At 34.0% G+C, this 23,236-nt stretch overlaps 1 protein-coding gene across 1 annotated transcript in view; it reads left to right on the forward strand.

The window, feature by feature from the left end:
* Positions 1–6,946: 6,946 nt before the first annotated feature.
* The window catches only part of LOC145294074 (NFATC2-interacting protein-like), a 76,307-nt gene continuing 60,017 nt past the window's right edge, over positions 6,947–23,236 (forward strand). The window contains exons 1-2 of the mRNA XM_080141107.1: positions 6,947–7,223; positions 7,545–7,653. Of these exons, the coding sequence (XP_079997233.1) occupies positions 7,564–7,653 (90 nt within the window). The 5' untranslated portion in view covers positions 6,947–7,223; positions 7,545–7,563. The remainder of the gene's footprint in view (positions 7,224–7,544; positions 7,654–23,236) is intronic.

Consider the following 23,236-nt stretch of genomic DNA (forward strand, 5'->3'; position numbering starts at 1 on the left):
TCTATATTAGCATGCTGCCCGACATTGGCTGTTTTAAAATACGCTTAAATATCATATTTTAATTTATGCAAATTTCGTATTTATTATCATAGAGCCAGTTCTCTATTGATTATTATATTGTACCCAATATATAATAGTGGCTGCCATCAGCTAGAATGAAGCCAAAACATGTAGCTCTTTAGCCGTAGTCGTTACTGTCTGAGCTAAATCCATACGTATATAGAAGCTTCAAAAAATAATGTTGTTAAAGATATAAATGTATATTTGGGCATGCATAGAAGAACACTTTAAGTTGATTTATGCTTGTTGAGTTCCAATTTTTTGTAATTTTGACCCCTTAGCAACTTTTTTGCTAGCTAAAAATTAAAATCGAATTTGTTCCACAGGTCTGGGGATCATGCTAATTAAGATTCCTAACTAGCTTTTCTTTTTCTGTTTCTTTTTTTTTTTTTTTTTTTTAATTTGTGACCAAGTCCCAGCAATATTATCATCTGTCTTGAAAAGTTTGCTGCTTCGGCTAAGTAAAAGCAACATTGATAAATGCATAAATAATAAATCTTACAATAAGTAAACACTTGAAAACATGTGAAAATTATACACATAAATAAAAAAGTGAATTCCTTCTGCACGCCTGTAGAAATCTCTTCCGTTTGCCTGTTTCCCAGATGACTACAATTTGGTTGCCTTCAAGTTCAATGTAAACACATTCTTGATGAACCGGCGCTTTAAGTAATCGAATTTACCAAATTTTCATTACTAACGATTACTACGATATTATCCCATTGACTACTGTACACTCAATAACTCTTATCTTCGAGTGGCGTCCGGGCCTTGATAAGTGATGACTCCCAAGCAAAAAAACAAAAAACCCCCCCCAAAAACCAACTATTTGTTGTCTTTTTGTTTGTTTTTCATCACTTTTATTTTATTTTTTATTTTTAACTACACACTACACAATCGCCTGGTTTTGCATTTCCAATCGCCCTTTAGACACAGTTAATCAATTGAGAACCACATCACTCTATCTAAAAATATATAAGATATTAACTGATATATACTCGAGAGTCAAAATAATAAAAAAGAATATTCTCTTGTCAAAGCCCTAGTCAATTAAACGATACAGTTGTTCTAAAAGAAAGTGTTTTAACGTAATATGACAAGTCAAGGGAGACAACTTAATTTTTCTCAACTATACAAAATAAAATGGTGAGAAGAAACTTTCTATTAAAGAAGCAATCACAAACCGGTATTTATCTCCCTCTCACGGCGCGAAGATGTGACACAAGGTCGGAAGTTGGATTTTGAAAAGCCAGCACTCTAGAGAAAGAGTACTCTGGCTTACAAAAAATGCCTGGGCAGCCAAATTATTGACAGTGGGTGTAGCAAGATAGACTTTTGCTGTAATGTTTTACAAGGAGGGGAATATATGTTGAAGCTAAATCGAGCACCTGCCATGAAAATAATAACAGAGTAGAGAAAGACTAGCAACGTCTCTTCTGTAAGAAAGAGGCTATAAAGTGGGAAAACAACATTGCTCACTAAATTTCAAAGCCAGTTTTGTACTCTATCAAGCTCTGAATTGCACCTCTCCAGATGTGGCAACAGTACTCCATCTTAGGACGTATTTGACTCGTATACAGGTGGAAGATTATGTCAGGAGTGAGATAGTTTTTGGAGTGATAGAATGATCCAACCATTTTTCCAGCAACCTTGGCAACAGATTTGATGTAAGTCTTCCATTTTAGATCTAGAGTGAAGGCCAACCTCAGAAGACATAAAAAGCAGAGAGATTCCTCAAGGTGAGAGCCATTCATTTCAACTGGGGCAAAATGAGGATCAGAGCATTAAAAGAAAGAAGCTTGATTTTAGATTTTAGTATCAAAAGTACTTAACCACTCTTTTCTCATCGAATGATGTGCTCTAGGTCGGATGACAGAGAATCAGAAAGATCTTGATCATTAATGCTCTTTGGAATGTTGCCATAGATGATTGTGTCATATGCATAAATGTTGATGAATGACTTTTAGAATGTGATTTGGGAAATCATTGATAAAGATCAGAGAAAAAGTTGTACCCAGAATGGTTCTCTAAAGTACATCAGTGTTAATACTATGAGCTTCAGACTTCTGCCCATCAACAGCCACTTTTATGAAACTATCAGAGAGAAAGGACAATGGCTGAGAGGACATTTCCAGATATTCCACATCTAGAAATCATGTGAAGTAAACCTTTCAAAGGCCTTTGATATGTCGGGAAGTATTTATCTAGAAACGAATGAAGCCCACATTCACTGATCCTGTGTGATATTATAGTCAGCACTTCCAAATTATTTTTGAATTTTCAAGCAGGCACAAAGTAATTGGTTTTCTTTTCAACTGTTAACAAAATATTAAAAGGGTTGACTTTTTTATGAAGAAACTGAAATGCTTTTTGATGGATTTAATTTTAATTTTCTACATTTTTTTTTATTAGTACAATAATTGGAAAGGATAATATAAGAACTGTTCTTAGAACAAATACTCAGAAAAATGATTTTATTTAGTCTAAAACAGCAGTAAATATTTAAAAATATTTATTTAATTTTTTTTTTGTAGTGATAGGGACTTAGCTCCTATTTAAAACTACATAACCCCCAAGAACTGTCCTAAAATCTATTTTCAATCAATATTTATTTGATAGTTGCTTAATTTTTGTACTTTTCCCAAACTGACTAATTTTCTGTTGCCTGTTGTGAGCCTACGGGTGCCGTTGTTAGTCCCACAAACTCAAAATAAGAAAAATAAAATGTAAAATGGTGGTGACAATCAAACAAAGATGACTGAGGCGAATGAATAAATTAAATACAAAATTTATATTTTTTTAAATTGTAAATAAATGAACAGAACAGACAGGATAGTTTTCTTTGTTAACGGTCTCTTTCTGTGACTGAGGTAATTAAATGTTTTTTATGTAGTGAAGAAGACAGTTCTGCGACTGAGGTAATGAAATGAAATGAAGGAGAAAAATAAAAGTTCTCGGTTAGAAATAACCAGTCTTTTTTTTTAGGAAGAAATAACAATATAAAAGTCCATTGCTTACTTTAGCAAAGAGATAGAAAAGGGTAAAAATGCATTAAGATAAAAAAAAAGTCCATCTCCACGAGGAGATTTAATTGTCGAGTGTACGCGCGTTTAACGTCCACATGGACGGAGTCGAATGATGATGTTTACAGCATGCTAACTTCAGGTCGACTGATTCGTTTGGGCGCAAAATGCCCTTTTTATAGATCCAAACTGGCTCCACGAAAACCGTCAGAAAAAAACATTTTTTTAAATTTGTTTTCTTTGTAATCCGATTGGATGAAAAGAACAATGTCTTTGTGACGTAAGATGCTTCCCAAGACGTCTGCGTGAAAAAGTAGAGTTTCATTTATAAGTCCACAGGATTTGTGTGGGTATAGAAAGGGAAATGTGTGCGCAGCTGAAACAATGTTTACACATCTGCGCGCGCATGCAACTGGGTTTTACAGTTGGGGCAGCGCCAATATTCTGTTTGAGTTGTCTCGACGTGAAGGTGTCGAGGCTACAATATAGGTAATTTTCAGAAATTCATATTTCAAATGAAATCGGTTTTGACATTCTAAAATTACATGAGGTAAGTTATGTCTTTTGATAATTTAACAACCTAAAGTAAAACAGGACCCAATTGATTCTGAAGAAATTAAGATTTAAGAAAAAAATGATTACATGGTCTTAAAATGTTATCTTGTTTGGAAGTAGATGATCATTATATGTTAAATTTATTTGCAAAACTGATCCGTCCACGCAGGAAATACTTATTGGTCATTTTAGATTTGCCAACACCAAATAAGATCACAGATATCTGCTCATGTTTTCGCCTCATAAGTCAAGTTGCATATGCTTTCAACATGGCAGATCGCATGTTATTATTCCAAGAGCTCAAACTTGGAACCCAATTCAAGTGGCTGAGGATCTAAAGTCTCTCTTTCAGGAGTTGAAAGCATTACAACCTTGCTGAAATCGAACACGGTGTCTGAATCTTTGATCCAGATAAACCAACGTGCTTGGCTACTAACGATCAATGTCTAGTGTTGGATTTTGCCTATTACAGAAACATTGTGACTGCGCAAAAAGTGAACCATTTTAGTGTCACTCCAGTTAGAAAGTTACACTGGTTGGTAGCGAGTTCATCAATGTAGCAAGTCACGATATGCACTAATAGAAGATGAGGCTCTTGCTATTGCTGACACCCCAAGTAAGATTAGATATTTTGTTTTAATGTTGCGTGTTGAAACTGTGCACACACACACACACACACACACACGCATGACAGTCGGTACCCAAAATGCACTGAATGATTGAGAGTAAAGCTGTCGAAACTGATGTTACTGAAGGTGAATACATCATGTAATTGACCCTCACAGCTGCCGAGATATATACATATATCCCAGAAGGGAAGGCAAGACTAGTTGGAAAGCAGACACGCAGCATGAGAAAAAAAGCAACATTGGACGAGCTTGCTGTTCAATCCTCCCCTCCTAATCACCCTCTCCATTTCTAGTTTGATGGATGCACATGAAAAAAATAATAAAGTAATATTTTTATATTTTTATAACAAACGAATTTTGCATTACGAGTTGTTTCTGGCTGACGAAAAATCGACCAGCATTCTAGCGACTACACCACACTAGGCTGCTCCAATCTCATAATTAAAGTTGACTACAAACCTTTGCTGAGAGTTTTCCTCAACAGGAAACTTGAAGACTTCTCAAACACATACTTGTATGGAACCTCAAAGAGAAAACTCTATGCTACAGATTTACCATGGTTCATGTTTCTGGGGTAAAGCATTATGCCACTGACAGCCTATCACATCACCCGACAAGCAAATCAACCAAGCTCATATTACCTGATGACCTAACACTGATCTGTGATGAACTGTGATGCTCTCCTATACTCAACCTAGCTAATGACATCAATGGCCTTCAGACATACAGCATCCATCACTGAGACTGAAATCAGGGAGTGCAGGACTGTTGTCACTGCCACATCACTTAATGCACTGAACTTAAATCAATCACATGGGACAGAGTATACACTGCCATGGCCAGCAACCAGCGATATGCTTGCTGTTATACAAACATGGACAAATTTGAAATGTAACTGTAATTTAGCATCTAATACTAGCACTCCACTGATCTCTTTAACGAGTCTGGATAATCCCTTCCAGTGCCTTTGCACAGATTTCTTCACATATCAAGGGCACCGATACCTCGTTATCGTGGACCGCTATTTTAACTGGCCAGTAGTCAAAAAATCATCTGATGGAGCCCAAGGATTCATTTCCTGTTTCAGATGCACTTTTGTAACATATGGTATACCTACTGAACTGGCTTCTGACGGAGAAACAGAGTTCACTGCAACTATCATGCAACAGTTTTTAGCAGATTGGGGTATTCATCACAGGCTATCCTCAGTAGCATTTCCACATAGTAACTACAGAGCAGAAATTAGTTTAAAGGCTGTTAAACGCCTGCCTATGGGTAACACAGGTCCCTCTGGAACTGGTGACATGGACACCGTCTTTGTGAAAGCTACAGTACTGAAATACGCCAGATAGAGATACTAAGCCATGTGTATCTTTGGCCATCCCACTCGTGATTTTATACCTGTCATCCCAAGAAATTATAAATCACATGACACATGGTGCAGCATGCAGAAAGCATGTGAAGAGGTTCTACAAAACCGACACATGAGATGCGCTGAATGACTATCCGAGCATACGAAAAGGCTTCCACCACTTATTGTTGGTGACAATGTGCAAATTCAAAATCAAATCGAACCTTATCCACACAAATGGGATAAAACTGGGGTGGTAATTGAAGTGTGCCGTTTTGACGAACATGTGATAAGCATTGACGGATCAAGAAGAATAACACTCTGGAACATAAAGTTCCTATGGAAATATGTTCTAGTGCAACTCCCTCCTTCAAAGCTGATGATTGACAGTGACCTTAGTGTGCAGCATGTGAGTTCCATCCTGAAGTCAACAATTACTTCAAATGACTTGACCATAACAGCACCAAAATTTATGGAACCTCAGCAACGAAAGTATTACAAACGCTACTGAGTAGGTCACCAGTCATTGGGACTAATCCAAATGACCAAGAACAAACAATGAGCAACGAGACCTTGAGTTTTGATATCAGTGTGCCACTGTGCCATCGAGTAGGATTCCACAAGCCAAATCCTCGATTTGAAAGGTAACTACGTCCTCCCCATGTATGTTAAACGCGTTGAGACGATCAAGCCAAGCATGTGCCAAAGTGGCGTGAAGGCTACATCATAACGGTTCAAATTTTACATGACTTCTAACTCAGCATCCCTATCACATATTTACCATGTATTCTATGACAATACTGCAACCATCATTATGAATATCTACAATATTTCCCATTTTTCGTTATTGTCTTCCATGTTTCGTACCTCATATTTGCAGAAATCTCTTCATATCAGTCTTTGAGCATGTACTTCCTGACAGTTGGAGAGGGGGTAGATAGAAGAGTACCATGATTAATGAATTTCTATCTATTGTATTTAAATCTTTTTCAAATTTTGTTCATTGTAAACAGACAATAAACGTTTGGGGAATAAATGGAATGCATTCTTATTTAGTTTACATTGCTGATCTTTTAATCCAACGCATTTCAGGTGAAAACATTATTACATACTTACGTGTCATGATGAAATTCGTATAAAATTCCGAAAATTCTGAAAAATGATCCAGTAGATGTGCTAGGCTAGATGTTATTTTTAACAAAAAATAAGCCACAGTTATGCTTTGAAATACTTTGGTTTAAAAGTGGCAGACCTTTACTTTATTAATTTTAAATCAAGGATTATCTCCCTTGTTTGCCATACTGAATTAGTTGCACAACTCTTCTAGATTAAAACATACGACACAACTCGATAATTTGATAAATTTTATTTTTATTTGTAAATATTTTTCTAAGGAGAAATCCTAATAGACTGAGGCAGTTTTAATTTTACTCCCAATGCTTATTTTGAGGAACTGGAGTTTCTCCACATTTAAAATCAATCTTGTGTCTAACCAAGACCGTCTTTATAACGAAGGCCACGGTCTAACTCTATTCCCGTAAGCAAGCAAGACTATAATGACATATCTTTACACACGCAAAAAAATTGATTTTAATATGAAACCAGGTAAAAAAACTACACTTGTTTTGTGAACCCATCAATATTATAGCTAACAGCTTGAATGTCTGAATTTTAACAAGAGGATGATGTATTAATATATTTTATGAAATGACTCCCCAAAATTGAGGTTTAAATTAAATGTGATTAAAGATAGTGAGATGGAAATTCTTAAAGAATTTCTTCCGTTTCTTTGTCTTCTTTGCACTGTTTTCCAATATGGCCGCTTTAAACGGTGACAGTTTTTGACATGCGGGGTCGGGTTTTCTAAGCAATTTTTGAATTTTAATATTTAGAAGAATATTTCTCCATTTGTTATTTTACCCTTAGCATTCATCATTGACGAACAATGGACACCAAAAGAAATGGATCTTCTAAACGACAGAAAAAAGCCTCCGAGAAACGAAAAGTTTTGAAAGTATTAAGCGATTTGAATATGGTATGTATTTTTTTTTTTTTAAATCTGGATTTTGAAAATAGTTTAAAATCGGGAATTAAAAAAATTGTAATTTTCATGTCTATAGAAATAATGGTACTAGTGCACTTATCCGCGCTATTTTTTAAATCGTATATCCAAGTTTAATGAAAGTTTTATGTTTTTTTTTTATTCAATTGTAAGGTTAAAGTATAGAATAGGTACAAAACACCCTCCCCATGTTAAGAATGGCTTTTTAAATAATAACATTATTATTTCAGCACGTATCAATAAGTGCACTAGTACAGAAATAATAAACAAGTGTTCGCGCGAACACTAATGTGTCGATATGTTGTCCTTTTTATCCCTACGCGACTTACGCATTATTATTTGTATATACTGACTAGGTCGGAAGTCCTTTTACTTTCATTTTTTAATTTTGGTACTAGTGCATGAGCTGGCCTGGGCGTGGCTTATCACTCGCTCGGATTTCTCCGTAAAATGACGTCACATGCTGCCATCTGACGGAGAAAATGGACGAAGGGTGGGGGTGGGGTGCGTACAGAGAGAGAAAACGCAAAAAAATAAATGGCCGACAGGGGGAGGGGGGGGGCTAGCAGCGCCAAATACAAGTTTCCAGAACATTTCGACATGAAACTACTTGAAAAATTAATTCTAGCATTTTCTTTAATTACTATAAAATTAATATAGTGGTAAAATTATTTAAAAAAAAAAGAAAACAGAAGCCAAATTTGAAGCCAAATTAAAAAAAAAGAAGGCCAAACCATTTCAAAAAAGGTCAAATTCACGAAATTAGCCATTAAAAGAATAATAAATGGTAACAATAACATTATGAATAAAAGTTACTTTCCAACTTATCTGCATCATTCGTTGGTATTTTTAAGTAGTTTTAAGTGCTTTTTATTCCATATCGAATGTTAGAGCGGTTTCCGCTAACTTTGCCAAATTTTAAAATGCCGTAAAACATACCCTGTTTTTTTTTTTTTTTTTTTTTTTTTTTTTTTTAATAATTACTACTTTTTTAAATAGAAAAATGAATGATGCAGGTAAGTTGCAAAGTAATTTTTATTGTCAAATAATAACAGAAAAACTTACCGTAATTATTTTTCACATGCATGGGAGTCAAATAGAAGAAAACTTGTAATGTTTCCAAGGAAAAAAGCTAAACAAAAAAAAAAAAAAAATGGACGACTCTAGCAGCAGCAGAAGCGCCAAATACAAGTTTCCAGTGCTTGAAAAATGAATTGACGAATAACACCGACCACTCTAATTTGTTTTTTTGTTTTTTTTTTTTAAAGGTAATTGAGGTCGCTGACAACGAATCTGATAGTCAAACTTGGTGCAAATTTACCGTTTGCATGGTATTTACCCCTGAACCCACGAACTACTTTTGACCATTTTGCAGCTTCCGTTTATGCTACGCGCATACAGGGGGGGGGGGATGTGGTGTTGGGGCGCGCGCGCGCGCCCCAACACCACATCCCCCCCCCCCTGTATGCGCGTAGCATAAACGGAAGCTGCAAAATGGTCAAAAGTAGTTCGTGGGTTCAGGGGTAAATACCATGCAAACGGTAAATTTGCACCAAGTTTGACTATCAGATTCGTTGTCAGCGACCTCAATTACCTTTAAAAAAAAAAAACAAAAAAACAAATTAGAGTGGTCGGTGTTATTCGTCAATTCATTTTTCAAGCACTGGAAACTTGTATTTGGCGCTTCTGCTGCTGCTAGAGTCGTCCATTTTTTTTTTTTTTTTGTTTAGCTTTTTTCCTTGGAAACATTACAAGTTTTCTTCTATTTGACTCCCATGCATGTGAAAAATAATTACGGTAAGTTTTTCTGTTATTATTTGACAATAAAAATTACTTTGCAACTTACCTGCATCATTCATTTTTCTATTTAAAAAAGTAGTAATTATTAAAAAAAAAAAAAAAAAAAAAAAAAAAAAAAACAGGGTATGTTTTACGGCATTTTAAAATTTGGCAAAGTTAGCGGAAACCGCTCTAACATTCGATATGGAATAAAAAGCACTTAAAACTACTTAAAAATACCAACGAATGATGCAGATAAGTTGGAAAGTAACTTTTATTCATAATGTTATTGTTACCATTTATTATTCTTTTAATGGCTAATTTCGTGAATTTGACCTTTTTTGAAATGGTTTGGCCTTCTTTTTTTTTAATTTGGCTTCAAATTTGGCTTCTGTTTTCTTTTTTTTTTTAAATAATTTTACCACTATATTAATTTTATAGTAATTAAAGAAAATGCTCTGTACGCACCCCACCCTTCGTCCATTTTCTCCGTCAGATGGCAGCATGTGACGTCATTTTACGGAGAAATCCGAGCGAGTGATAAGCCACGCCCAGGCCAGCTCATGCACTAGTACCTTAATTTTTTTAATTATACTATTTTTTTTTTTTTTTGCTTTTATTTTACTAAATTATTAGGTAATCATTACTATTACGGACATAAATTATTTTAAAGAACACATAGAAAATTAGTTTACCTACACATTTGTGAGCTATTTGCGTTAATAACATTACATTTTCGCATGTGTGGTGATGTTTTTTACCAGTATTTTGCTTATTTTTCGATTTTTGAGTGATTATCGAGACTCCTCAGATGCCCGACTAATGTTAACCATTGTTTTTTTTTTTTTCTTGTTCTAACATAGGATGTAGGTGCTAATGCTGGCACTTACTGATCCGGGCTATTTTTTAAAATCGTATTTCGAACTTTAATTAAAGTTTTATGATATGTTTTTTTTTATTTTATTCAATTGTAATGTTAAAGTACAGAATAGGTACAAAACACGCTCCCCTCTCCATATTAAGAATGGCTTTTTAAAAAAAATAATAACGTTATTATTTCAGCACGGATCAATAAGTGCATGAGTATCTTAAAATTAAAGAAAAATATGGAAAAGTCTGTATGATAGAATGAAGATGTCATATTCCAAAATACGTAATTTGATCAAATAGGTAACCCAACCCACACAATAAATGTCACGGTAAGATTTATTGGGTGAGTTTGAAACTCACCCAATAAATCCCTATTTTGTTTTATTTCTTACTAGTATTTCAGTCCGGCGTTGCCCGGGTGTTTGGATGTGTCTGTTGAACAGTGGTAGTAGGAAGGTAGGTTCGAACCCGTACCACGAAGGAGGAAAAGAACGGGGAAAACCTTGACGTCTTTGCTGTTACGACTACCACCAAACCGGAAGTGACTTATGTTTACATTAAGGCTAGACAATCGAAAGGGGAGCATGACTTTCAAAAATATCGGCGAAAAAGCGACCCCCCCCTCCCTGTAGAAAACTGCCTAGTTGAAGGTGAAGATATTAATGTTTTTAGGCAATTTTTCGATATTTGTGGTCTGAAAGGTCAACTTCAAAACAATACTGATCTTGGTAAAAACCGTCGCCTCTGTCGAAAGTTTTAGGTAGATATGCAAACATACATACATACATTTACATATTGGGAACTAAAAATTTTCGACCCAAACCAATTAAAAAGCTTGCCCTATCTCTGAATACCCTTTATGTAAAATTTCAAATGTTTAGACCAGAAATTGTCTCAATAATTTGGTAGAGACCGCAGAGGTAAATTTTTTGTTAACTTTGACCCCTATTATGACCCCTTAACATTTATTGTTTTGGGCTCAAATCAAGTTATTAAGTTAGATCCATGTCCAAGGAACCTATATCTAAAATTTCAAGTGTTTAGACCCAAAATTGGTGGAGGAGTTTGGTAGAGTTCTCAAAGGTCAACTCGTTGAACTGTGACCCCTTAACAGCCAAATTTCTGGCCGAAAACAGATTACAAAGATTTTCCCAAATCTCAGTACCCTGTATATCAAATTTCGTGTCTGTAGATTGAAAATTAACAGTTATTGCATTGGAAAATGTACACAGACACTTTCATTTTTATATATATACTAGCATTTCACCCCGGCGTTGCCCGGGGTTTGGAGGTGTATGTTGAGCAAAAGAAAAAAAAAAAAGCGGTCAATTTTTTTAACTTTAACCCCTATTATGACCCCTTAACATTCATTGTTTAGGGCTCAAATCAAGTTATTAAGTTAGATCCATGTCCATGCAACCTATATTTAAAATTTCAAGTGTTTAGACCCAAAATTGGCGGAGGAGTTTGGTAGTTCTTAAAGGTCAAATCGTTGCATTTTGACCCCTTAATAGCCAAATTTCTGACCGAAAAGTGATTACAAAGATTTTCCCAAATCTCAATACCCTGTTTATCAAATTTCGAGTCTGTAGACTGAAAATTGACAGTTATTGCGTAGAGAAATATACACACACACACATTCACTTTTATAGATATATAGATAGATTTTGAAGTGATTATAGAGTCTTCTTCAAAAACATTGCAGTCATCTTTTCTTATTCTCCGGCAGCGTTCAACATTACTCGTTTTTCGAACCGAATAAATATTTTATATTTAATAAAAACACTAAAACTTATCTAGTTAGATAGAAAAGTAACTTATCTTGCCTTTGGTAACATTTATTTGTTATACACTAGCAGTTCAGCTTGGCTTTGCTTGGGCCCTATGTACTGTTCATAACTTTATGTGCATATATATATATATATATATATTGTGAGAAATTCCACATACAACCGCCATCTTTCTTTTAGGCCGGCCACACAGTTCTAGTAGCCGGTCCATGATTGGTTAATTTTGAATGAGTCAAGTAAGTTGCTTGGTGCCCTTTTTTGTATCGTGCTTTTATTTTGCAGTCTAACAGAAATTCGGCATCGGGATAAACTCAACACAGCGGTTCTCTCTCGAGGGAGCCAAGACAATTTCTTCATGGACACCAAACAGTAGGTGAACGAAGGACACATCTCTACAAGCAGAGACAACTTATATTGCCGTATTTATCCTAATTGAGGATGACATTCAAGAACTGTTCTGCATGTTTATTTTCCAAACATTGGATCTTATCTCATTTCATCTTGAGTCCCAAGGGGCTCACATTATGCCTAATTATAGGTGCCATCATTCCCCCTGAGTTTACCATGAATATTCATGGATCCTTCCAAAGGAACAACGAACTAACATTCCGACAATAGGAATTCGAACTAAAGGCTCCATGCGCATGGGGGCAAGTCGGGCCACCATTTTGCAAAGTACTGTACCAGAACCAAAGAACTTTCATTGCTGTTACTTGTGAATAAATTTTGAGTTTGAAAGGTATGGCTTTTGTTTGTGGAATTCATTTGCTTCTGCAGGAAGGAAATTGAGATGTGTGAGAAAGAAATTTCTCACAATATATTAAAATGTTTGACTTATGTTCAGGTAACCTACATCTAAATAGATATCCCAAACCAAAATGTTTTTTCATTATATCTAAAAAAAAATTAATATGGTCATATAGATTTTTGTAAACCATAAACAAAAGTACCAAATTTATTTTGGTAGCTCAATTAACCATCAAGTTATAATCGTTCAAAGTTTGTCGGAAAGTTGAAAATTTGCTATCATGGTCCAGAAGCCAAATTTCGTAGTATATAACTAAAAATGTAAGCTACTAACAAGTGAAAAATCCTTATAAGTGTGATGTCATCTTGTGGTAAATGAAAATTAATACTAATGAAAGCAATAATTATTAGATGAAACCAACCTAAACACTAGGCAAAATCCCACTATCAACGGGGGGTGGGGGTGGGGGGTGCAAATATGACCACGGAAATGCAACTTTGACTGTTCATATCAATTTCATTTCAATAGCTAATGTATTGAATCTTCTTAGTATGATTCATAACTCATTAGAGATCAAGATAATTTTTTCTTTTAATTATAAGTTGATAAAACCACTCAATTGTGGACCATGTAAAAGCAGCCGGAAAGACAATTTGGTAAAAAGGTAAAAAAAGTGTTAAAAAAAATGAGTCAAAAGTATGTTATTGAAATTGCTGTAAAAATGTAACCATTGGCGGTAGAAGCTTGAAACTTTGCAACTTTACTAATTTTTGGGTGAGGAACTCAAAAAAGTGTTTGTCTTGTTTCTAATAACAAAACTTTTTGCCACAGAAATATTTTTACTTTGGGGAATTTAAACTCACCAAAAATAGAACCGACAACAATAAGATTTAGAAATTTGTTATACAAAAAGTCACAAGTCATTTTTTTCAAGCATTGAAAAACTTTCAACTTAAAAGACAAGTAAACAAGTAAAATATTTTATAGGCAGAGGTCTTACTACAATTCCTTTCCTTATAGATTTTCTCTCAGAATTTGTAGTACTTATCAACAAAACAAACGCCCACGTGTTTGTGTCTTGTGTAGGCATGCGCGACAACAAAACTTGGGTTTTTATAAGTGGAAGTCTCGAGGTTGTCAGGAATCTCCGGGCGCATGCGCAAGAGGAGGGATTGAGAGAGTGGTATAAAAGGCAGGTCGAGTGAGAAGGTTGTTGTTGTCATTGGACGTTACAGTGACGCGTGCGTTAGCAGTTGATTAAGAAGTTGTTTTTTTTGTGTCAAGTCGCGCACCTCGGTGAAGGTGAAGGTCATAAGTCGTGCACCTCGGTGAAGGTGAAGGTCATAAGCTATTTCGGCGATTTCGTTTCGTCTCTTTTCCTGGACAACGATGGCTGGGGCAAAGTTTGATTTAAAACTGATACCCGAATTCGACGGATCCACTTCTGTTGTCGACTGGGTCGAAAGGGTTGAGCTGACCTGCAACCTCTGTGAAGTAAAGGGGGTGCATACCGTGTTAGGATAAAGGGCATTGACACTGTCCAGCCAATCGATGAGGAGAGTCATGACAAATACAAGGTAGGGGATCCAGTTTGGGTAAGACCCCCTGGAAACCGGTGCACCACCAAGTTCAAGCGAGGACGAATATCTGGAGCGGTCAGCCATGTGCGCGATCTTCGCCCAGCTAGTGAAGTACAACCCACAACTACAGAGAGCGATGAATCATCAGATGATGAGCTGCTGATAAGTGAGGTCACCGAGCAAGAGAGTGTAGTTGTAGTTTGTCTGATCAGGCAGAACCAGAACCAGAACCACACCCAGAACCAGAACCTGAATCCGAGATTGTAAATACCACCCTTCGCAGAAGCCAACGAACTAAGAGGCCACCCCTGGAGTGCATTCTGTGATCATCAGATCAGGGCAGAGTGTAGTACTTACCAACAAAACAAATGCCTACGTGTTTGTGCCTTGTGTAGACATGCGCGACAACAAAACTTGGGTTTTTATAAGCGGAAGTCTCAAGGTTGTCAGGAATCCCCGGGCGCATGCGCAAGAGGAGGGATTGAGAGAGTGGTATAAAAGGCAAGTCGAGTGAGAAAGTTGTTGTTGTTGTCATTGGACGTTACAGTGACGCATGCGTTAGCAGTTGATTAAGAAGTTGTTTTTTTTGTGTCAAGTCACGCACCTCGGTGAAGGTGAAGGTCATATAAGTCGTGCACCTCGGTGAAGGTGAAGGTCATAGAATTCTTTCATAAGCTTCTGCTATGGTAGATATATCGAAAACACTCCAAATCCTACCATCACTTGAAACTGGCATTAGCTCAAAACCCCATCTATAAAACAAATGCTGACTCTACCTGTGCAATGTCATCTGACAAAGGCCATCGAAAAAAATCTTTCCTACCTTTGGTTTGCAATAAAAATTTTATCACAGCGCTGGATACAGATATAACCTCAATGACTTGGCCAATGTAAAAGTTGGTGTCATAGTTGACAGCAACCCATTGTCCTTGATGTTCATAACTGAAGATATCCTGCGATGGTTCTTCATCACAACTGCTGGAGTTATCTGAATGTTCAGCAGATTCACTAAGGGACATTTTTGTTGCTTTGGAGGTGGGAATGAATTAACTGGATTTCGTCTCAAGTAGTCAGAGAGAGCAGCTTCCAGTTGAACTTTATTTCCACTGGTGTTGATTTTGACACCTAACACAACCTTGAGATATGTCAGTTCAAGTTTATTAAAAACACCTGATAGAACATATAGGTCTTAGGGGTACTTCTACAGTTTGTTGCCGAAAATGGAGACGCCATTTTTTTTTTTGTGCACCTGTCGTTAAAATCTGAGGGAGAAATCAGTATTTTAAACTATGGCCGAAGCATGAAATAAATAACAAAAAAATTAAACTAGATAATGATTTTTCAGTTTCATTTAAATTTGTTGTTGACCTTGTAAAGTTGCTTTAATTAAAAAAAAAATGTCTCATTAAAATTATTTGTTCGGAAAAAAACAAACAAACTATTTTATAAAAATCCAATGTTGCTTTCATTACAAAATTGTTTTATTAAAATTATATTTTCTTAAGCAAACTTTTCAATAAATGTTTTTACAATTATATTTTGATAAATTTTTTATACAGTAAATGTTTTGGGTTTTCAAATGGCGGTCGCCCAGTTTAGACAATTATGAATGTCATTTTCATTTTCTGTTTTTAATAATAAAAATATATATACGTTTCATGAAAAACATTCCCGTTTTCATTAATTAAATCGAAACATTTTCAATGAAATAATTACGGATATATGTTCTTTCACTTTCTTTATTTACTTTTTTTCAGAATTCTTTCCGGAAGTAATTAATATCTAGTTTAATTTTTTTGTTATTTATTTCTAACTTCGGTCACGGTTTAAAATACTGATTTCTCTCTCGGATTTTAACGACAGGTGCGCAAAAAAAAAAAAAAAGGTGTCTCCATATTCGGCGATAAACTGTAGAAGTACCGTCTTGGGAATTATCAAATAAACAAAAAAAAAAAAAATGATTTTTACAATGAAATTAATTTTTTCATTTATGCGCCACGTGCACATAACTTAATTATATTTTCAGTTATTATTTTTTAAGTAATGTACAGTGTAATCAAAAAATAATTTATCAAAAACGCCCGATAGAACATAAACAAAAAAAAAAATGCACATTTTCACGTGAAATTAATTTTTATTTACACATGACTTGTTGCATGTAACTTAAAACTTGGCTATATTTTGTTAATTTTTTTTTTTTTTTTTATTTAACTAAAAATGTTTTTTTGGTTTAAAATATACCCAGTTTAATTTGTAAAAAATAATTTAACAATGCTGAAGTTTATCCAATCGAAAGATGATAAAGCAAAGAACATATGAAAGTTTGAAAGAAGATATAGAAAATAAACAACTGACATTTTTTAAATTGTAAATTTTCATTTCTTTTATTGACGTACTTATCGTCGCACTAAGAATATTATTTTAAACAATAACTTTCTATAACTTTTAAATAAACAAAAACAAATCCATAGTGAAACAAGTTGTTTGTTTACGCTGTGGCTCGTTTGCGCTGACAGTTGATTTTCTCTGATACTTCTTACTTAGATCATTTGGGATTAAGTTGTAAATCTCGATGTGTAGGTACACTCACTTTTATTAGTGGCGCTCCTTGATTTATGAACGTAGTAATATAACACCAACAGATTATTAAAGAGGAGATTTTTCTCTACAAAACAGTGTAATTTTCGGAATTTTTTCAATGGAATTTCTTTCATATTTCTTTCACTGAAGTTTTCCAGGAATTTTTTTTTTAACTTTAAACCCTTTTTTAAGCTCACCATATTGATAAGTGACCTTTTTTTCTTTAAAATGGTACTATTTTTTTTTATACCTAGAGACTCACAATATTGCGCGCACCAAATTTGAAAAATACCAACATTTTTTTGTGTAAAAAATAAAGGCGCATTCACCAAAATTAGTGATATAACTTGAAGTAACCTGGAAAAAAAAACTATTAAAGACACAAGAAAAAGAATTATATATCTATAAAGCAAAAAGATTAAATTTTATTTAAATCAAAACTTTATCAAAATAACCCCCCCCCCCCAAAATGAAATATCGCAAGTTGAAGTTAAGGGAAATTTAACTTTATTTACCAGTTTTCGCATCCTAAACTAGGCTAGTTTGGGATACCTAATCTAAAATTTCAAGTGTTTAGACTCAAATTTGGCAGAGGAGTTTGGTAGAGTCTGCAATGGTCAACTCTTTCAACTTTAACCTCTTAGCATAAAAATGCATAAAAGTTAATTAAATTCCATTGAAAAAAAAAGTTAGCACCATTATTTATTAATATTAATACAGAATTGGTTAAGAAAACAATTTATTATTGAAAAAATTATACACTAAAAAAGTACAAACTTAGGTTCAAATTTATCAGAATGTTTACATAAAATTTACAGTTGATAAACACAAACAGGCGGGTAGTTAAAGACAGGAGGAGGGTGGGCAAAACAGACTGGTTTTCTTTTCAAGTCTGTGCATTCGTACTTACCGACATGGAACGTTCATATTATTTTTACCATTTTTTAATTAAATTATTTTTCTATATTCCTGTTTTCAATATAATTTTTTTAATTTTATTTTCCAAGATTATATGAACATTATTTTATGTTGATGATTACACTGGTCAACAAAAAGAAACTTTTTAAAAGGTGTCTGATATTTTTTAACTGATTTACTATATTTTTGCCATACTAAATCTAGAAATAACATCCATTTTGCTCTCGGAGGTCAAATTCTTTTGTAAATTTGAATTTAACATTATGCGACTTATATTTTTTAAAACAATGTTTTCAAGATTTACTAATGATGTTTCAATGGCAAAATGTCAGTTTTTATGATAAAATTGCTGTATTCTAACAAAGAATCATGTACACTTCATGTACAGTACATGTAACTAAAAATGAAAACTTAATGTTTGCATTATTACAGTCTAAATTTTCGTTATTTTGATTGTCGCGAATGTTTTGGTGCTTGCACATCTCTTTTTAAATTCCAATAGTAGCCCGCCATCATCACCATGTCCCACCTTCCCTGGTAGCGTGATTCCATTTCTCTCAAGTCCTGGTGAAAGCGCTCTCCATGCTCATCGCTTAAAGAGTCAAGATTTTCAGGAAAGCAGTCCATGTGCGAGTACAGGTAGTGCATTTTTATGCTCATATTGCAGCCAAGGTTCCTAAAGGCCACTAACATGTTTGCTACTAGACCTTTATAGTTCTCTGCTTTTGTGTTGCCTAGGAAATTCATCACGACCTGAACAAAGCAATTCCACGCTTGTTGCTCAACAAGATTCATGGTCTCCTCAAACGCGGGAGAGTTTTTGATCAGCTGCCTAATTTGAGGACCATCAAAAATACCAGCTTTTAATTTTTCAGTTGACAAATTGGGGAAAGTTTTACACAGAAACTGAAAACACCGTCCATCTTTATCCAGAGCTTTTGTGAATTGCTTCATCAAACTAAGCTTTATGTGCAGTGGAGGAAATAAAATACGTTCCCTGTCAACTAGAGGCTTGTTTATCAGATTTTTTGCTCTACAAATTGCAAGCTCTTCACGTACTGGCCATTCTTTTTTCATGTAATGTTGAGTATGATCCCTACTATCCCAGAGGCATAAAAAGCATGGATATTTGGTAAATCCAGACTGTTGACTATTTTTAAGTCAGCGCAAATCAGCCATTTATGTTGGTCATAAGAAATTTTTTCTAGGGCGTACTTAATTGCTTCATGCTGTTCTTTTAATGTTGTCGAATGTGCCAATGGCACAGATGCAAATTGATTTCCATTGTGTAACAACACACATTTCAAAGACCTTTTGCTGCTGTCGATAAAAAGTTGCCAGTCCTCTGATTTGTATTCAGGTACGCTGAGATGTTTCAGTAGCTCTATGTCATTGCAATAGACTAATTCTTTTTCTTGAGCAAAATATCTTAAAAATTCCTGGTGCCTGGTATGGAAGAAACTTACCTTAACTTTACCATTTAGCATGTTCTTGTCCTTTAAACAAGATGTAAGAAGTTTGGCAGAGTCTTTTGGCAAATTTAAATCGCGAACAAGATCGTTTAGTTCGTTTTGGGAAAACAATTTTGGCTGCTCATCATTGTCATCGGGAAAGGATGCATCATGATGATCATCGGTAGTGGTAATGCTTTGAGTTTCATCCTGGCTACTGCTGCTTTCTTTAATACTTGTATCTTCAAATACAGGTACGGGAATTTCTTTCTTCATTATGAGGAGTAGGGCGCATAGCTGACGGCAGATTGGGATACTTCAGTGTTGTGCGATTTTTTTCTGTTAATCCCCATGACATTAATAGCACAAAAGTAGCAATCGGTTGCATGATTTGAAGGCTCTCGCCAAATCATGGGAATGCCAAAGTTCATGGACTTTCGCGTGCCTTTGCTCCATTGACGGAGATGCTCTGTGCATCTTTTGCAAACCATGTGAGGTGCCCAACTCTTATCTTGATCGCCGAGCTTCATGCCAAAATATGCATAGTAAACGCGCTTGATAAAGGTGGTGACAGTATTGCGATTTGGTGCAAGTGTGTATTCACCACAAACATAGCAAAAAACATCTGGCTTATTTACACACATTCTTTGAGTCGCCATTGTATACCTGAAAAAAATTAAAAATTAAATTTGTGTACGTTGTCTCCATGAAATTTAAAGTCTGTATCAAAAAAATTTGGCACAATTATATCTATGTCCTGCGAACAGTTTTAATCGCACAGTAATAAAATAATTTGACTCTGAAACACACAGAACCAATACGTAAGACTTACCTTCTCGTCTGCTTTCATATGTTGGTGTGTTTTAATAACAAGTTTTACCATTGAATTCCCGTATGGGCCAAATAAAGTCTTATCTTATCTTTAAATATCGCATAATAATCGCAAAAATTAGACTCCCTAATTAAAATTTAATCAAAAATGTTTATTCAAATGCTTTCTTCTTTGTATTGCTAGTGCTAAAAAATGTTTAATTTGTTCAGGTAATAGAACTTTAAACGGTAAATGGTTAATACTTCTGTTGTACCTTTCTTGGGTATTTAAAAGTTAAAAAATAGAAAATTAACGATAGCTTAAAATGTCGACCTGACCCAGCAAAAAGAGTGTTATTTTTGGATTCAGCACATCATAATTGTCTAAAATCAGCTTACAAAACTGAGACACCAAATTTGCTGTTGACCAGTGTTATACATTCATGCATGCAATGGAAATATTAGAATTTTACATGTAAAGATTACGTTAAAATGTAAGCGTAAAAAAAAGTAGAAATGATGTTTATGATTTTTTTGTGTGAAAGTATTAAATAAATAATGCTTAATTTAATGATAATATTAGTAGTTCGAGAAATTAATTTTTCTTTGAGTTATATCGATTTCATTAATACGGACTTTAGGGGCTTTTCTCGTAATGTTCCTGTAAAAATTATTTTATTTTTTTTATTGTTAGAAATTACGATCCTTTATTTACATAAAAAAAGCAAAAATAAATTCTTGTGTTTTTTATTTACTACTGAAAACCATAACTTTAGTAAAGATATTTTTGTTTAAACAAAATAATACATTTTCGCTAAGATTTAAATAAAAAATAATTAGTTCATTATATTCGGCAATCATTATTTGATAAATACTGAAAATTTCATTAAAATTGGTTAATTTCCTGATATTTGGTGAATTTTTAAGTAAAGGCAGGGGTCAAAATATTTATACATTTTGAGCATCGGCATTCATTTTACGCGCGCCCCAGCACCACCACCGCCTCCTTCCCCAATGTAAACAGAATTTTTGTGAAATGGTAAATGTTGGCATGCTACTTACGGAAAAATGGTAAATTAAACTGCAGAAGCACCTGTTAATGGAAAACCCACCCCCCAAAAAAGAATGAAAAATATAAAAATGTGTTTGGTGCTTATGTTTTTGCAAACTGCTTGTGAAAACTATTTATTGATGAATTAAAAAAGCATTACAAGCTACATAAGACAAAAGCAAAAAACAAAATGAACCACATTTTTTTAAAACTTTCTTATTAGAAAGATTCCTACTCCACTCCACTATGCCCGTTCGCATACGAATGTATCATGTAAGAAAAACAATACCGAAAGTGGTGAAATGACACAAAATAGTCCCAAGGTCTAGGGGCTCATACCGTGCAAACGGTAAATTTGCGGCAGGTTTGATTATCAGATTTGTTGTCAGCGACCTCAAATACCCTTAAAAAACAAATTCAAATGGTTAGGGTTCTGTTGTAGTGTAAGGTAACATTTACCAAACGAATTTATTTAGATTTAAAAAATATTTTTAAAAATATTTTTTGAAAAAGTCAAATAAATAGGAATAATTTGAGACGATTGAATATAAAAGACTAAAAATTTAATCAAAGATTTAGTTTTTTTAAAATTTCATTTAGAAATAAGAATATTCTAGAAAGTGGGATAAAAATCAGTTATCGATCGAAGCCACAAAAAAAAAAAAATGTTAAATTTTAAAGAGTTATCGAAGATAAAGAGAAAATAAAACAAAAAAAATGAATATCAAAAGATAAACAAAACATGTTATTCCCTTTGAAATTTGATGTTATTGTATTTTTGTTGAATTAATCATGACTTACTTTTTCTTTATATTTTTTGATATATAAAATAACTCCTGAAATTGATTGTTATTAATTTCATGGTGTATGTTTAATTTTCATGGCTAAAATATTTGGTTTGACTTATCTTCAATGAAAGAAATTTTACGAAAAAAAATCAAATCGTTTTCGAAATTCCCTTAATTGTATTTCCACTTTTTCGCTGTACCAATTTTTTTGCGACACACAAAAACTTCTGATTATATAATGGTATATTTCAAAACAATTCCACGGGAATCGGAATCGTACTTGGTATTGGAATCATTAATCAACATTTTCCTGGAATCAGAATCGGAAAAACCTTTAGGAATCGTCTCAACACTTATATATATATATATATACAGGACGATTAATTGGAATCGGAAAAATCTGAAATTTTGGTGGTATTGGAATCGGAAAAATGTGAACCAATTTTCCTATGCCAAAAACGATTCCTTTACTTATCTTTTATTTTATTTGATTTTGTTTGAAACAAAATGTTCCACTGCTGGTAGTAATAATAAAATAATAAATATTAATTTTAACCTACCAGTAAAGCAAAAAGCTATAAATTATGCCACAAGTGTTTTTTTTACGTTTCGAGAAAATATATGCACATTTAACACATGCTTTTACTGTAATCCTGACAAGATAACAACTTTATAGTTAAATATTTAGAGATTTATAAAGTATCGGAATCGGTAATTGTATCGGAATTGGGAATTTAGTACAGAATTGGTAATTGTATCATAATTGGGCAAAAATATTGGAATCGTCCCATCACTAATATATATATATATATATATATATATATATATATATATATATATAACTGATGTTAAAAGCATTTAAAAAGAATAAATGTTTAATTTCAACTGTATCTCTTGTGGTTGTCGGTAGCCGAATGGTTCTGGTCCTTGCTAATGAAACCAGACATGACTTCTGTTGCCAGGGTTTGAATCGCCCGACTGGCATTAATCGTGATACCCTGCACTGATAATACCCGAAAGGATGAAACACTTGTGTCTGTAGGTATTTAATTATTATAGTAAATAATTATATATATAATCTCCGAAAAAGCTATTTGATTTAAATATATAAATTCAATACAATTAATTTGGCAAAAAATAAAATAAGCATGCTTCAGTTTTTATATAGGGAAAAGGTGGTATAAATTTACA

Source organism: Euprymna scolopes, chromosome 2 (assembly GCF_053919585.1).
Source record: "Euprymna scolopes isolate OS-2025 chromosome 2, ASM5391958v1, whole genome shotgun sequence".
Classification (NCBI taxonomy): Eukaryota; Metazoa; Mollusca; class Cephalopoda; order Sepiida; family Sepiolidae; genus Euprymna; species Euprymna scolopes.